Source organism: Nipponia nippon, unplaced genomic scaffold (genome assembly GCF_047370975.1).
Source record: "Nipponia nippon isolate SJK-2023a ecotype South Korea unplaced genomic scaffold, ASM4737097v1 scaffold_5, whole genome shotgun sequence".
Taxonomy (NCBI): Eukaryota; Metazoa; Chordata; class Aves; order Pelecaniformes; family Threskiornithidae; genus Nipponia; species Nipponia nippon.
Genome location: NW_028262369.1, coordinates 42232294 through 42250831, shown reverse-complemented (window position 1 = coordinate 42250831; position 18538 = coordinate 42232294). Strand labels below are relative to the sequence as shown.

Here is an 18538-nt window from a genome sequence, read left to right as displayed (position 1 = left end):
TGCTAAAATAATTAAATGCATAATAAGTACTTTTGAATTTATTTTTCTTGTGAAAACTTTCTGGAAGGTTCTAACAGAATCGAATGCAAAAGACTAGCATCCTGAGCTAGAAGAGGTATAGGGTGAGTGTAGCCAGCATGTGCTTCCCCTCAAAATAATTCCTACTTCCTGGCTTGCCCCACCCTTGCTATTTTAGTCACCAAACTTTTCCCAGGTGAGGGCTGTCTGTCGTAGGGTGGCAGAGGAAGATCTTGATCTTTTCTGGCGCTACCCTGAGTGATTTGTATGTAAAAACTGGCATTTGTTTAATGAAACAAAAAACCAAAAGGTTTGTAGTTCACATTACAGAACTCTTCACAGCTGCTACTTGGTCAGTCACAGGGGAACTCTAAGTAAGCACTGTTTTTTATGACAGTCATAGCGCAATGGGGACAAGTTGAGCCTAATAACAATCCTGACACGCGGACCTAGAAAGTCATACCTTGGATGACGATATACAAAAGCCTTACTCTTTCCACCCTGCTGTGGGTTGTTTTCACCTGGTAAAGTTTCCCTGCATCTGGACTTCAGTCAGTTTCTCAATGGGAATGCACAGTCTTACAATTATTTCTCGTTATAAAACTGAAATATAAGCCTAGAAATGTTTTCTGTATAGAGGAACAGTTCAGGTGAGTTTATGTACAAATAATATCAAGGAACAACTTTTCTCCAGTAACACTACTGACACAGTAAGACTGGTAACATTTTGACGTTGTGAGTAAAAGGAAATTTCAAAACAAATCCAAGATTACATTTTTTTTTTTCCTTGCCGTGATTTAGTAGGACACTGAAAGACTATTCTCATTTAACAGACAGTAACAACTTATGCCAAACTCCAGTAAGACTTTGAAGATGTATTTTTCTGAAAAGGAGACTAAATTGAACCTTAGCAAAGTCACCAATTCTTAAACAGTCATCAACCTGCCCATCTTAAGACATATTTCAATGGCTTATTTTGAATAACTGAATTTACATATTTTATATGGTTTTATGTTAATTTAACATTACTCATTATTGTCCTTTAGTAACCTTTAGTCTAGTGGACAGCAGAAATCAGAGATGGTAGGTTCTGACAGTCACATTCTGAGCAATCTTTTTGTGGCTGTTTATGACATTAAACCATGAACAGCTGCCAGAAATCCTCACCACCTGTACAAAGGGGAAAAGCATGAGCCTGCACTTCATCCACTCCAGTTCCCAGTTGTGTGTTAGCATAAGCAGACTTTCACTGGCAGGAGGTGGCAGGAATGGGAGCATGAACTTCCAGCACAGCTGTGGGCAGAAAACTGTGACAAAGGAATAGCTGTCAGTGTCCTGGAAGTCTGCTGGTATGTAGGTGGCCATTTTTTATCTGCCCAGGGCAGCAAAAAAATTTTGCCAGGGCTCTCGCAGCACCTTCCTAAATGAGAAGTTCACTGAATTTAATGTGACCTTGAAACATGAATATGAAATAAGGGAGGAGCAAAGGAAACAGGACCCTTCCATGGATATGTAATCACCTGAGGCTTTCAGTGTTGCTTAGAGGAATTATATATAGTATTTGAAACACAGGCTCCCCAAAACCTTGTTCACTCTGAAGATGCTAAAGGTTCAGTGCTCCTTGAATTTTATTTCTAAACTGTTTTATCATCAAAAACTGGCACATGGACCATTTGTTTGTGACTTAAAACCAGCCACAAACAAGTAGCCTCGGAGAAACTGGGGAGAAGAAAGGAGAGGTTCTCCCCGCCCCCTCACTTCAAGTCATCTTCCTGAATGGTTTTCAAGACGTATATATATAGAAATGAAAGAGAAGAAATTGTATGATGAAGGCTAGTTTGGGTGTAGTCTTTCAGGCATAGGGGTGGGGAGGAGATTATTACCCAAAAAAACCCAAAGCAAAAACCCAAACCCAGATGCTTTAAATACATTTATCCACTCACCTGATTAACATGTGGAGTAATCACACAGTCTTCCCTGAGCTGCTCAAGATGACTTATAAGAAAGTTGCTTACACCAATTGATCTACACAAACCTAATGAGAAAGAGAACAAGAAAAAGTTTTGGGACAATCCTAACTGTTTGGGAGGATGATTTGAAAAATATCACTTTCAAGAGACAAAATGATTGCACGCATCATTTCTGCATAGCAAAATACTGCAAAGACAGACAGAAAAACAGCACTGAAATCTAGTTTGACAGTATTATCTGAAAGCGTGGTTCTGTCACAGTCACACTAGGAAATCATTTTATAATCTAAACACACTGGAAACTCCCCAGTGTATAAAAACTCCAGGCTAAATTCTGGGAAAGGCTAACGTAGTATAAGCAAAGAACAATTGGACTCCACCAGAATGAAAAGAAGGAAATGGTGTTCTGAGCAGCTTGCCAAAACTAAAGAAAAGTGGAACATTTGCTGAAGACTAATAAGGTGTGAGCAATACAACACAAGGTCATGCAGTCCAAATGAACTATATAGCACTCCTTATATTTCTATTAGATCATTACGATATGCTACGGAACACTCAGCATAAAAACTTCAATTAAGCGAGCAGTGTCTAACAAGAACCAAGCAGCTTAAAAATGTAGCTAGATTTCTCAGCTCCTGTTGACATGTAAATAAAGTTAAATGGCACATAGGTGATATGAAGGTTATTTTTTTTAAATAAGCCTTAAGTGTGCGTGCATGTGTATAAATTAAGTGCTGACAGTCCTGAAATCGGAGGTCTTCCTTCAAACCTCAGATATGATAAAGCACAACTCCCAATACTGGCCTGCCACCACACCTCAACCCTGACTCATCTTTGATAGTTTGGTCCTTACTGTGTGCTAAACACGGTTAACAGGGAAACCAACTGTGATCAGGCTAGTAGTAGTCTCCTTAGGCTGTGGATTCTGTGGACTACAAATCAGACTTCTTTCTTCAGTATGTGAACTTTGTCTTGACTGACTTGATCTGCATTTCAATCTGTAACTCTGCAGATGTCTCAAGGTATGTGAGCACAGACGACCATCACTGTTGTTAATCCAGTATTTGTGCTGGCCAATTCTATATAATGTATATGCATGTGCTTATCTATATACATGCATACAAATATCTATAGCAAAAAAGAAAGGAATTAAGGCAAAAGTTATACTGTTGTTTTTTTTTTTTTTTTTTTTAGAAAAAAAAAGAAGTCATTGGGCAATTTCAGCCATTTGATGTCAAAGGAAAGATTTCTGGACTGAAAATGCCCTCATTCCACAGTTAGAATCACCACTTTCTTGAGGTCAGCAGGTAACTATGTGGAGCTGCCTTGATTTGAAACTGGAATACAGACACATAAAAAGCACTTATTAAGGCAACTGAGAGAAGTGAATACATTAAAAGGAAGAATTTCACTTGAAGTGAAAGCTAACAAAAATGTTGGAGAAAAATGTAATAACCAAGTATTTACTCCTAAAATGCATATGTTTTATGTATAAATAAAATAACTTGCAAGTAGACTATAAATTGGCATATAAAAATATGAGCTATAAGATTACAAAGTATCTTGAATTTGCAGGTTAGATTTACCTGGACAAAACAAAGAATGAAATTTTTCTAGTCTTCTGTGAAATTCTGTAAGTGAAGTTACAGTTTATTGCTAACTATTATCAACAGATTGTTAAAGCCCTGGAAAAAAAAAATATCAGTTTTGCATTAGAAAAGCCACTAACCATATAAATACAGGCAATTGGACTGCTATGTTGCTTTCACATATTTTAGCAGCACAAGCAGATAAGCTGCACAGTAGCAAAACCTGCAGACATACTATCACTTTTTAATGTGGTTTCTTTTGTAGAATACAAAAAGGAGAAAAAAATGCATTAGCAGCTAAAATGCTAGACAGCTTTCCCTTACAGAAATTACCATTGTTCAAGATGTATAACATAATTAGGTTATAACCTGCACTATAGCGATTTGCATAATTCGTATGTAATCTGCCAGAAGGAGCAAAACCTGAGCTTTTGACTTCTACTGACAAACAACCCTGGAGTGTCAACACTAATAAATCATTATGCCAAGAAGTCAGAAAAACACTTGCAGTTCTCACACAATGTGAACCAAAATATTATACTCTATTGTTGAAAGCTAAGGAGTTACAAAAAACATGCTGTTATTGCCCTTGAAGAATAAAGCCTTTATTTCAGGCTGAAATAAAACAAAACTCAAATCACAGACATGAAAGATGAAAGGGCCTGTTAACCTTGTCCATTTTCACAGAAAGCTTCCATTTTTTCCCCCTACAGTATACTCTAAGATGTTTTGCTTCTAGCATACTTCTCATAGGAGACTTTGAAGTCTGTTCCATAGGCTCATTGCATTCACTGATAAGAAGTTTTTTGTTAGATTTCTCATCAAGAAATTTCAGGTCAGTTATGTCTTGTCTTAAAAGTCATCTGAGTCACTCCCACTGAAATCAGTATTATGACATTTCTGTGTTTAGAGTCACATCGCACATAGAAAGCTAAATTCAAAATTCCCAAGAAAGTAAACATTTTTCCAGACAACAGAGAAACAATAATTAGAATTTCAATGTTTTTGTGCAACCAGCGTATTCTTAAAACTTTTTTTTTTTTTAAAGGCAATACAATTAAAACATTTCATTTTCATTAAATCCACATATTGAGTTTTGGTAAAGTTACAACCCTTCATTTCAACTCCATTGCTGTGTTTTTAGCTACAGTCTAATACATGAAAGTTAGTGTTTTGGCTTTTGTATTAAATTACAATATAAAATACAATAAATATGAAAACAATTGCACAGGCTGACTGTATTAAAAATCTCATTTCAATGCATGGTGGAACCATGAATTCAAAACACTGGAATTTCCTGAAAAATAGAGAGTTTAAATTTCAACGAACAATCAATGGATTCTACTCTAGAGAATTGCTTCCATCTGCTTGATGGAAGGTTAACACAGTTGCTCTGCATTGTCCAAATCTGGGAAAGACTGCCTTAAAGCAGGAGATCATACAGAATTATTTCCACATTTACATCTGCTGGATTAATTCCTAAGAATGAAGAATTAGAAAATGATGGACAAGAAAATGAAGGTTGAGTTAGCTCCTGGGCCTCATCTGACAGACCAACACTTGTGACTATGTATATCAAACAAGATCCATGAAACGATCACATCAGCAGTAGAAATAAAAAAATTACATATTGAGAAACTTGTGTAAAAGGGTCCTGACTCATTGCCTTGAAACAACTGTGGGCAGAGCTCCGACAGAGGCAGGTTCCCCAAAGTTTGTGCCATGGGTCTCAAAACCACCAGAATGCTCTTGAAAAGGGGGGCGGGGGGAAAGCATTTATTTTCAATTTAATACCAGTTTAGTGTGCTTAAAAATCCCATTTCAGACAATTCAGGCACAATTCATGTCTTAGCTGTTGTGACAGCAGGTGGTTTTAAAGCGTATACTTCTTTTTAGCTTAACCAGTTTAACTAGTCCTGAAGTCCAGGTCCTCTGAGATAAAAGTTTGCAATGTGCTAGCTGCAGTCCCTCTAGAAAGTACACTTTTAAAATATACGTTTATACTGCCTTATTTACAAAGTCACAGAGCTTTGACTCAGGGAGAGAAAGCATCCTCTCTATCTGCTTGAGGAAATGAGTGGTTTGGCCCCTGTGAAGCAGATTTTGAGAAAGTGCCAGGTGCAATAAACAAAGAGTTTGCAATTCTCCATTAGCTCCCAAAGCTTCTTGAGGCTTTGTCCTACTCCTGCGACCCTGACTTCACAGGCTTGAAGGAAAACTTGGCAATGCTGCTTCTTTTAAGCATGTTAAAAATTGACTGACCACAATGGTGAAACATAAGTTTTCATCCAGCTTTGACAAACTATCATGAAACTCTGCAAGAGGCATTAGAAAACATATTGGCAAAATAGTGATTGATCATAATGGGGAAAAAAAAAAATCAGTATCTTTTCTATTCTACACAAAAAAACCTTGGTCCCCACCAGATCGGTAATTTCACCACACTATATTAGTCCTGGCTGCTGTGAAGCAACACATCACGCTAACGGACTGGTTTGCATTGTAGTTGTGTATTAAGCTGAAAGCATTTTTTATGGCAACCTAGAGAATGACTGGGTATTTTTTCCTTTACTTAGTATAATACCAAATTATACAACGTTTGATGGGCACTGTTAGTCTTGCAACAAAAAAGCATAAATATACTGTCTTGGCACTGCAACATTGTTTTAGTACAATAGTGAGCCTTATCTTTCTCTAGCACTGTTATGGACTCTTATCAAACTTCTACTCTCTGGAATATTAAATGCGCAAAGTTCAGATCAAAAAGGTTTTTTTAAATGACAAAACTGGATACTGGGTTTGTAGAGCCCGTTTTCCTCCCCCTCCCTGCTGCTCTACATGAGTCAGAGCAAGGGAGAATTCCCACGTCCAGTGAACAGTGCCCATTCTGTTACATCTTCTATTCAGGCCGCAGAATAAAAACACAAATGGATCCACTTTTCACAAGAGGGCAACTGCAGTAACTGTATCTTTATTAGAGGAGGTTACACAGGTTGGAAAGGTCCACGATCTCTGTGATATGCACGCTGAGAACTTCTCTGTGGATAAACGGTATTACTCATAGAAACCATACCAGATTTGATTTCAGCGCAGCTTGCTAAATCAAAGCTGTAGGCTGAGTGTGCCCCACATGTAGATTGCAAGCCAAAGCCTTCATAAATAAAGCAGATAACTCTTAGACAGAACCAATAAGGAATTACATTCTAAATCTACGAAATAACACTTACTCCCATTTCACAGACTAAAAAACATACACACCAGAAGGCTAAGACACAGGAAGACTGGGGCAAAATTGAAAACACAAAAATCATGCTTCCTCCCCCAAAGGATTTATTTTTATCCTGCTCATTACCACAGTATAGGTGTGTATCTGCCTTACAGTGACTTTCCTCCTACTACAATTCCGTGATCATTAGTCCTGCTACAAATCACCTGTGAACCATGATAAACTGTGAGGACAACAGGAGAGGAGGCATGAGTAGAAGTCAAACTGTCAACTTCTGTAACTGAAAACTCATTATAAACATTCAGTTTACACAACTGTTAAATGGCACACTAAACAGCATAATGCAGCAATACTAGCTTAACCTATTCTGTCTCTTTGACCCTGGCTGCTCATTCTCACTACTTCAGTGCAACACTATCTTAGTCACGTTGACATATTTTTTCCCTTGAGCTGACATAACAAAACAGATCAGATTAAAAAAAAAAATCCACCAGAAAGGCTGTTTGTCTGGTTGTTTTCAAAACTGAATCAATTCCCTTGTACTCTTACGGATTTTCCTGCCTCTTATGCACGTAGAATCATACTGTGAGCAGAACACAGGTTTTAAAAAAGGCTGAAAATACTTTTTTATATCTAGAACATTCTGCAGCTGCTCACAAACAGCTGGGCAATCAAAACTGCAAAAGCCACATGGTACAGAATCAATCCTACTATACCTTAAGTCAATATTGCCACCACACGCTATGTTGTGAAAAACGTGATCAAAATTATCAGCAACTCAACTAAGTGCTTAAATGCTATTAGATATGTACCCTTAAAACTAGCACTTTGAAAGTATTATGGAGAGCACATAGTTAGATCGTAAATAGTTTATCCCCCCTGTAACCATGATGGCACAGCTTCCTGAACCGGGACACTTTCTGGACTTCCGTATCAGAGGGGATAATGATTCCCAACTGGTATGAATAACAGCAACCTGACTGATGTCAATAAAGCAATACAGACGTACAATAGCTAAGAATCTAGGGCTTAAATTCAACATATGCAAAACAGATAAATAATGCCTTTTCCCCAAATCATGTACATTGTTTATTGAGACAAAAAGTTATTTTGGACAAGGACTTTCCTTTGAAATATATTTCGGCACTGCCTTCTTCCCAAGAGTTCTTGTGTTCACACTGGGACCTCTAGGCACTTCTGTGTGGGTACACAAATGTGTACATTTGCTTTAAGCAAGCTAAGCAAAAAGATTTACCTACATTTTTGACAAAAAGGGTTCACTTGCTAGTAGAAAAAGCACAAACCATACACTGCAATAAATCATGAAACAAAGTCGTCTGAGGGCTTATTTTTACACTTAGAATTACCCATTAAGTCCTTAAAATTAAGGAGGGGAAAAAAAAGGCAAAACATAACAAATGAGGATAGACTTTCGTGCAAGTTTAGGTTTGTTCCCACCTTTACATCTGCACCAAAATGACTTATTCTATGGCAATTTCTTATTCTTAAATAAGATACTGCACATTATGACGACCTCTTTATGATCTTTAACATAAATATGTGTAGTCATTTCTTCTTTTTTTTTTTTTTTGCATACGTCTTTAATTGCTGTCTTATCTGATCAACAGGGTGTGGTGCCACCAACATCCTCACCAACGGCAACCACCTTCAACCCATGAAAACACATCTCTGAACTGTGTTTCTGATAATAACAAGCCCATGAGACATCTTCATCGGTACAGAAAGAATACTATAGACAATGTGAAAAAGATGTGTTGCTAGGAAAATTAGTTACTTGCTTTTACTTATTAAAACTTTAGTGCAACTTACATACACAAATTCACATATGACTTCTACCAACAAACACTCTTGAGACAAACATTTTGTAGAGCTGTAACACAAATGTTTGTGAATTGTCAGCTGTTCACCATTTGACAATATAAGCATAGATTTAAAGTAATTTTTCAGTAGAATAAAAGCAGAATATGTAATCTAGGAAAGGAAGTACTAGAAATTTGTGCCACCTACACAAAAACTGTATTTGGTTTACTGAACCCTCACTCATACTTTTAAGAACTGATAGAAAATGGAGGAAGAAAAGATGACGATTGAACTCGTCTATGCCCGAAGATGAAAAGGACAAGAATATCATTAAGGTCGATTAGATCTCTTCTCTCACTTGGAATTAGGCAAAACATAGCTTTGTTTCAAGAACATACGGGCACGGTTTCAATTACAGGGCTAAACAATTTGTGTTACTTTATGGGATTCTCTCCAAATCATACACAAAGACTATTAAACTAACATATTAATGGAATAATTGTATTTATTTTGAAGAGCATTTATCTATGTTTAACAAAATCATATGTTAACACATTAAGGAATTTCTGATGCAAGTATGAATATTTCATGTAAGCATAAGCTGCACTGCTTACACTAAAAAGATGAGCACAAAATTTTACTCTTAGTAAAATGGCACCGAGTCCCAGTGGGATCTGAATCCAGAACAACCACCATGTTACTACTCTTGCCAACTTCAGGCAAAAGCTGGCTGGAGGCCCTCATTCTTCCCAGCATTTTTAGATGGAGGAACAAATAATCATGTGCATGTGTGTATGAAAAGCTTGCCAAGATGATGGGCTAGCCACAATGACAAAATCAAGGTCATTAAAGACACTGCATATGGAAAGGGTCATTTTGCTAGGAACAGACCAATTACCAGTGAGCATATATAATGACTATTCATGATGTCAAAGCAGCTTGCCACACTGCTTTCATCTACCAGCAGACAAATGCCTATACAAGAATGTTGCAGCTGTCAAGGGAATATTTGACTCAATGTATGTATCTTGGAATGGGTTCTGTAGGCAGTCTGGCCTCTGTCCTGAGGTATTGGAGAAGATAATTCTGCAAAATGACAACGTTCGAGACCACAAAAATTCAAACCATAGCCTTGATATTACAAGAATCCTAGTTGATTTCAGCTGTTACAACAGAAAGAACCAGTTATTATACACAAATGTCTCACTGACCAAAATGAAGAATTTTTTTCTCCCTTTTCCCTCAGCACTGTTTATCCCATAACTCTTTAAAGGAAAACGTGTATGCAGGCTGTTGAACAAAGACACACGTCTAGAATTCTCTGCCTCTGAGCACTGCAGTACAGATAGAGACTTCTTTACTCTGACTGCAACCTTAAGACAGATGCACATACAGCAAGGGAGTCACCCAGCTCCTGTGAAACAGCGCCAATCAAACTGCAGCAGATTAACAAGTCACAGAAGATAACAAAAGAAAAAAAAAAGCCACATTCTCAGGCATAACAACATTTAAAGAAACTAATTCTTTAAACTGTAAGGTTGTCCTCAGCTAGTAGAAATCAGTTTAACAATAAGGTCTTGCCTGCTATGAATAAAGAGCTATCAGCTTGGTCTATGAGAAGTCACTCAGCATTTTTAAATGGGAGTTTTTAGTGCAGGTAGTGTCTTTTTCCTATACTGTCAGGTACACACTACAATTCTAAAAAGAGTAAAGAAATAATTATCCTCCCCCATTCATTTGTTCCTAATTCTCAACATAAAGAAGCTACAATGACTGATAGTGGAAACTGCTGCAGTTCCTCAGGAGCTTTTCCATTAGAAAATCTTCCAATTGCCTGGGCTGACTACCAAGACCAGGTGCAGAATTCTGATCTATGAGCTACCGTAAGAGATGGCACAATTCCCTCTGGAAGCAAGGAGGGGCCTAAATGCATGCAAATCCCAGAGTCTGAAGACTTATGGAAGACAGCAGATTGTAAGACAAAATAGAAATCTCTGCACTGAATCCTTTCTTAACCAGCACGTGAATGTCTCATGAATCAGGCAGTGCTATAATTCATTAATATGACAAATAAGCATTCTAATATACTTTCTGTATTATTTGGGGAAATGTACATACAATTTACAAGTTCTGGTTCATGTTATGGACTGATACAATTGCTATAGGTTTGTATACCACTGTAAATATGTATCTACCTTTGTTGAACCAGACTGTGTGACATTTTTCCCTGGAAAGATATTGAGGGAGACCAGCAAATTTAATGACTGGACTCTGGCTATACAGCAGGAATACTAAAAAAGCAAACTGAAAGTATAACCTTGCCTTGTTTGTAGGGGAGAGAGGATAGAGGGTAAAAATACACAGATTTCAGGTTAAAGAGGGAAAGATGCTGGTAGGACTTTTAATGGACTCTAAGAAACATACTGAAGGATTTAGCCAGGAGAAAATAAAGGATAAGCATGTTTAGCCAAAGACTCTGTAGCTCAAGGACAAACCAGAAAGACACAGGACCATGTTCCAGACACAACCCAGAGGGATTAAAACACCTGAAGTGGGTAAAACTTTTGGGGTGTGTTATTTTAACATAGATAATAAATGTATTATCTCATACTGTTACAGTAAGGACAACAGTGGCTTCAGAATCCCTACGAGTGTTTTTGGGCATGCTCTCATATCTGTCATGGCCTCCCTCCCAAAAAATCTCAAGAAAAATGCCCAGGATTCTGGGAAATTGTTTTTAACCTGAAGTGAGATCTAGAGATAGCTGCTTAGTTGCATTAGGCAGTTGAACAGTGGATTCAAGCACGAGGGTGAGAGTGCTAAAATATGAAACCCTCTTTCAAGTGTGTTCCTGAGACCCCAGCCTTGGGGCAGTAACCAGATTCTGTTTAGTTTCCAAAGATATAAAGCACATTGGATCCAAGGAGTGCAGCCCAAAACTTCAGTATGGTAAGTAATCAACTGGAGAGGGTAACCAGATCTCTAACAAATACTATTCAGATTCTCATTTTAAATTGTTCGTGTTTCCAGTTCAAATCATATCAAGACAAGAGATTCTTTTGAAAAATTTTAACCTCAAATTCCTTTTGATGAAATACAAAAAACAGTATAGTGGTAAGCCACAGGGGGGATTTTTCAGTGATAGCAAAGGATCTTTCTCGTCACCTGAATCTGTTGTTTTCTATTTAGGAGAATATTCTGATGTTACAGCTCAACTCCACACCTTCATTACGAGTATATATAGGAAGCACTACTAAGCAGTCAAGAATTAAGAAACAGTAAACTTAAGGATGCCCACACATCTCCATGAATGCACATCTATCAGTCTACACACCAATTTCATTGGCACATGCTGCATTCAAATAACAATAGACCTCCTAGTTCTTCTACAGCCAGAGGTAGTTACAAGTATACTAAATTTGGATTTATTATAATCTGAGGAGTTTTGTTTAACTTTTTATGCAAGTTTTGTGCTCCCTAAAATATTTATTTTAATAATTTTGACAAAAAATTCAGGTTTTTTTTTTTTAACCTGTCACATTTTTATTATCTGGGGGCAGAGTCTTATAAATTAGTGCATGCTGACCTGGACAGGGGCACAGACCCAGAACCTCTGGTCTCTCCTCAGCTGGGTGAGAAGACATTTCAGGCCAGAAGCCCTGCAAGTTGTGCTCCTGCAGCCCTGTGTCTCAGCTGCTATGTGCTGGCTCTCAGATGAACCTGGTTGAATCTATCTTTGTAGACATGACCTAAAAAAAATTCTCTCAAAGCTATGAATGTAGATGCATTGGGATTTTTCTTGCGTCAACTTGTGACCATTGTGACCAATCTAAAACTTAACACAATCTTAAAAAAATCTGCATTAAAGACTTTTACAGTCTTGGGTACTAATAGTTTATTTACCCTCCTCCCAGGGCAATCGGTAATAACAATAAAAAAGACTATTAATAATTTACATTATTTTAAAATGTTGCTTGCCCCAGGTAAGTGGAATTTTGCAGAACAGATTTTAACCTGGATTTAAACTGAAGTGGTAAGAATGAGATATTCAAATATCTGCACTCAAATGATCTGTGAATAGAGAGATGTGATAAAAAAAAAAAAGTCTTGTTAACTTCAGTCAGACCAAAGACTTAGGTCAATATCGAGATCTTGTAACCATCTCATAAGTCTCTTGCAGATAGATATACATTATCAGTCCCATAACACAAAATAATTTTTTTTCTACAGAGAACAGTGTTTATTGTCATTGCACTTTCAGCCACTCTTCAATGTGGACAGAGCTAGTTGCTAAACGCACTAGCAAGTTGAATAATTTCAATATTTCCTTTGTGAATTGACTGCAGAAACATATTATTTGTTTAAATGGTCAATCCTTAAATGTGAAGCTTCTAGTTTTTGCTATTTTTTTTTTCCCCCAGAATAAACATTCCTTGCAAACAGGAACCAATGACTACCTGAACCAATGTCAAGTTCAGAGAAGACAAAGAACTCACCTGTTTAGCATAGAACTTACAATTTTTCCCCCAATAAATGAAGATGATTTTTTTTTCCTCAAGTAAGGATTTTGACAAAATCCTATATTCAATTCATACCAAGGCTAACATGTTGCTCACATAACACATAGCAAGTCACATAAAGATATGCAGCAAGTGTTTAATCTTCAGTGGAAAGTCTAGTGGTTAACCATGCAAACAAATTATTTAACATTTTCCTCAGGAATCATTGCATTTCCATGTCCAGAGTGGTTAACAGTTGTGTGTCATTTCAGTAACACATAGTTATGGTCAGGACATCTAGAGTCTGTATCCCCTAAAGCAAACATGGGGAGGTTTATGTTCTAAGGCACTTGATTCGACCAGACTAATAAATTTTCCTTCCCCTGTAGATTATCTAACGGAGGTAATTTAGACAACCAGAGCTGGAAAACTTACGCTCAGCTAAATGAATCACAAGTCTATAGAATGCTTAAATTCAGAAAAAGACTGAGGGTAGCAATGTGCAAATTGACAAAACTGTTGAAGAAATGCAATTGCAGGAAAAATAAATATAACATGATGTCTGTAAAGAGGTATCACACATAGGAACAAAAAATAAAAGTAATTTTTCCTCTGCTTATGAGGCCAGTGATGGTATTTCCAGTGTCTTACTGGAAGACCACTGAATAGCCCACAGTCTTTCCCACTAGGAAGATACAGAGAGAAAGAAAGAGTTGTGTAAGACAGGAAAGATTACAAATAAACATGCAAACGCAGAATAAAGCCAATGGGACAGGAATAATAATAGACGGTGAAAACACAACCTGTTTGCAGCAAATTAGTATGGCATATCTAGGCACAAATGACATGCACTAACTTAAATACTCATCTGAAAAAAAAACTTCTCAATGGAAAGATGAAGTACCTTGTCGAGTAATCCATCTTTAAAGTCATTGATGCTTTGAAATACTAGGTCGGTGTAGTGTTACTTTAAAAACTGAATGTTGTAATCCCTGACATGGCAGAAAACACTTTTTGCAACTTCCCTTATGCTTAATATAAAAAGCAAGAACAAAAGATGTATCAAAGATAATTTACTTCTGTGTTTCCAGAGGCAGACCAAAAGTAACTGAAGGGTTGAAGTGTAAGAGAATAGGTTTATTTATTGCTCTGATAAAATTGGTAGCAGCACACAGCCTGTGACTGCCTTTGTACAACTCTCCTGCTACAATCACTATTTCAGTGACTCTGGGTTAGTGGATAGACTACTTAATCCAAGAAGTCTTCTCCGTGTCTGTGGAACTTCTCTGAAGCTGTAAACAGGGTGGTCCACATTGCCCAAGAATAGCATGACAGGATCTTCTCTTACGACACTATTTCTAATAATACTGCATACTTCAGGAGCAAAATCCTCCTCTTAAATCTACATGATAAATTTTGATTGGGACAGTCTACTCTTCCTATTGCTATGAACGTACACTGAAGTTTGCAGTGCACCAAAAATCAAATTGACAGTTATCAGAATCTGAGAGAATAGCTCCCTTCTTTGAATTTTTTTTTTCCAAAAGTTAGTACCAAAGAATCTGCAGTTGAGTATTTGTTCCTCATCTAGGCATTTTGTTTTGTTGACCTTTTCTAAAACACAAATGGATCTATAAAGTACCACAATATATGATAAATCGGAAAATGGCAACATACAATTAAAAAAAAACAAAGGAAGTAAAACTTAGCATGATTTATACTTAAAATGGAGAAGGCTACTACAAAGATGTTCTATAGTGGCATATACATTTCAATGTAATCTGTAGATTTCCTCAAGAAAGTATGCACACCATCATTAATCTCACAGGCAGAATTTGTCAATATATTATTTACAAGCAACACAAAGCTCTCTTATTTAATTTACCAGAATGCTAATGCTGCGATTTCCAAAGAGATTCACATAACTCACACCCCCAAATCCCACTGAAATATGAGCATCAAATTAAGTTCAAATTAAGTTTTTGAACATGTCTCACCAGGAATTCCCCAAATCCCAAAATACACTATAATTCCTTCTGCCAAGATAGGTTTTCATTATTATATCACCTTTCTCATAGAGCTCCTCCATCGCTCTCCAGGTTTCAGCTCGGACCTCTCGATTGCTTTTACCTGGAACATGTGCATCAGGCCAGTGTATTAAATAAAGATCTAAAAAAGAAACAGAACCAGACTACTCATTAAAGTGTCCAAAAATATATATATATCAAACCATATGAAACAGCATTTTCCCTCCATAATGGCCCCTAACGTATTATCATCAAAATAGTTACAATTACTACTCCATGGTCATTACTGTATACATCCATTTAGTTTTAATAAATGAAATCTGCAACATTTCATTAACAACTAAAGGTAGCACAAGTTGCACAGGTGCCACAGGTTTAGGTCACTGTAATCAGAATTTCATGGTCACATATGCACTTAATAAACTTTCAACACATAACAAGCCTCATTTAAATCAAAGGGATTTTGGTCACTGGAATTAAGACTGGACTACTGCTGTAGTGCTACAAGTCTTCAAGTTTATGGAATATAAATATGTTTGGCAGTTCTATAGATATTTTATACAACCTCAGCAGTGGGTCTGGTTTTTTCCTTTCTAAAGGATAATTCCATTTATGAGTTTCTGTTGGAAATTACAGCACATTCTTTCATGCAGTTTTTTGGCTATAATTTTGTGGCAGCATTTGTGATTTTTTTAAGCATTTTTAAAAAATATTATTTTAAGGGAACAAAATTATGCTTTACTACATTTTATGAAATGTTAGCACAACTTCAAATACCACTAAGATTTACTGCTGATGAAATTATCCAAGCAGCTACTTAAACTGGCTGTCTCAGGAAAGCTTTTTTTTGTGTTGTCTCCATGCAAGAAAAGACTATCCTACTGAAAAGGGAAGCATTTCTAACATAAATTAAAAATGAGAAATTTACATGTATTGGACTCAGAGTTCCAAATCAGATTAACTAAATTTCAAAAATGATAGGATTTATAACTCCTTTATACGTTTGTAGACAGTGCTAGACATTCTGAAGGAGAAACTTAGGACATACTTTGAAAACAATTACATTTCTATTTAAATCATAACTGAGATTAAACAAGTAACTGCAGATATCCCAGTCAAAGAGGTGCTGGCCTTTGCCACATACATTAGTCTGACACAAAACAGGAAAAGGAAATAAATGCATGACTGAGATGTGCATCGTTGTCTTTGTGCTTTGTAATATTCCTTTCTTGGCAGTTCAAATATAGAGCCAAGAAATAAAAAAATAGACCATTTGCAATGAGCAGAGTTTTTTGTTCTTTGAATGCATCACACTAATCATTTACAGCACCTCTTTGTGAAAACACAGATCCTCCGGCCTGTTTTTTTTATTCACGTTTAAGGACTGCATTAATGACTACCACTGGGCTGGTATACTAGCTTTCCACCTCTATAAATACAAATTCAACCTCAATTTAAGAGGAAAAGGTAACATGAAATTCACTATAATACACCAGTTCCCATTTGGGTACATCATTGCAACACTGTTAAAGAGAGTATTTTGCTTGCTTACGCTAAGAATCTAATTAGAACAGTACAGAATTTTGCATGGTAAGATACAGTACAGATGTATCACAGAAAAAATTATTTTGGGCGTATCACAAAAATCATGAGCTAAACTTGCACTTTCTGATACCAATAACCCATGAGACTTCTAAACATAGCTGCTCAGACAAGCAAATATCACTCATATATAATGATTTGCAGCATCTGGATTTGTGTCATCTTTAAAGAGAAAGTTGCTCATTCTTTGCCCTTATATACATAAAATCCACTCCCAATTTAGAAAAGAGTAAAAAACCACATGCAGTCTTGCTCATCACTGATCTGTGAATAATTACTTCTTCTCTAATTGCTCTGAAGAAAGAAATTGTATTTATTAAGAATATATGGCATTGGAATAACTATCCATTTCTGTCACATTTAAGTGAAAACTAATAGTGGGATATTGATTAACGCGTTTTCTAAGGTTATGTTCAAAACTCAGGACTACTCTAAATCTGTTGCCAATAAAGTCTCTTCAGATTTTCACAGACTTGTATTAGACACAATCCCAAGGATTAGCATTTGGAATTGCTAATATCAAGTGCTCATTTTGATCCAAAATCATGTATGCCATTGGCGGTACTTACTGCATAGACACTGCCATGTTTTAATTTTTTTTTTTTCTTGGATAAAGCAAATGTCATATATAAATAGGTGTAAGTTACTGGTATCTGATGCCTACCTCACATAAAAATGGAAGAATTACATATCTTTAATTGCTGCTTGTTATGTTCTCCAAATCAGACTAATAAGAACTGCTTAACTATGCAGAAACATGTCCTATAGCACCAACAAAAAGTAATCATTAACTTCAGCAGAATTTCACCAAAAGCCTGAATATTCAGTTAGACATCACAGTTTGCAAATGTTCACAGAAATAGCTACACCATGGATTTCCACATACAAAGCTGCTTTGTACTCAGCCCAAGAAATTGAAGCACTCTCAGAAGAATGACTTTTAACATACTTGATAACTGAAAGATCTCTGCCCTTGGCTATTTAAAAAATGCAGTGCAGCACCCTTCCCTGTATTAGCGTCTGAGACCTCTTCAATGCAAACGTGATTAGCTGTCAGTCCTTTATTTCAGAAAGGTGATGTTATCAGGTATGTGATGTCCATATCATCCTATTATGTTTATTTTAATGTAGGCTTTCTGTCGAAATAAAAATTACTTCACAGTTAGAAACATGCGCATTTAGGGCTAGAAAGCATCTACTGGATCACAAAGTGCAGTGCTCCTGACTGCAAGAAGCGTTCGCGAAAGATGTGGGGCAAAGGCACCTTATCTCAGAGACGGAGTAGAATGGGCTTTCTGCCAGTCACGCACAAAGCACCCCAGCACAGCTAGAAGCAGAAGGAATACAATGTACCGCGCAATGAGCAATGGAGCTGCCACTCTATTTAAATAAACTAAGCATAGTTCATTTTAAATTAGGATCTGTTTACTTCTACATCTGTTAGAAAACTTTCCATAATACCTGTAGGCCAATAAAAACAGTAAGCACCTCACAAACCAAGGTCTATGACTTCATCTTCATTTGTACACACATTCACACCTACACACTTTCTTTTGATTAAAATATTTCCCCTCCTTGGGGATTACACAAACACAGTCTTATTTTCATTTTGGAGGCAAGAAATTAGTTTTAAGTTATTTATCAAAATAACTTACGGCTCCAGTAATCAAGAAATATGTAACTTTAACATTGGAGGTTTTTAAGAACAGACTACATTTTTATTGGTCGAGAATACTGTGGTTGTGCCTTGTAGTGTGGGACAGATTATTCAATACTTTGAGATGTC

General features: G+C 36.7%; 1 protein-coding gene across 2 annotated transcripts in view; it reads right to left on the bottom strand.

Annotated features, from left to right (window-relative positions):
* LOC104015606 (putative oxidoreductase ZK1290.5) overlaps positions 1-18538 on the bottom strand; it is a 49856-nt gene that overhangs the window by 10941 nt on the left and 20377 nt on the right. For both annotated transcript variants that reach the window (XM_087734499.1, XM_087734498.1), the window contains exons 3-4: positions 15191-15292; positions 1962-2053 (exon numbers count right to left, since the gene is read on the bottom strand). In XM_087734499.1, coding sequence (XP_087590625.1) covers positions 1962-2053; positions 15191-15292 — 194 coding nt within the window. The remainder of the gene's footprint in view (positions 1-1961; positions 2054-15190; positions 15293-18538) is intronic.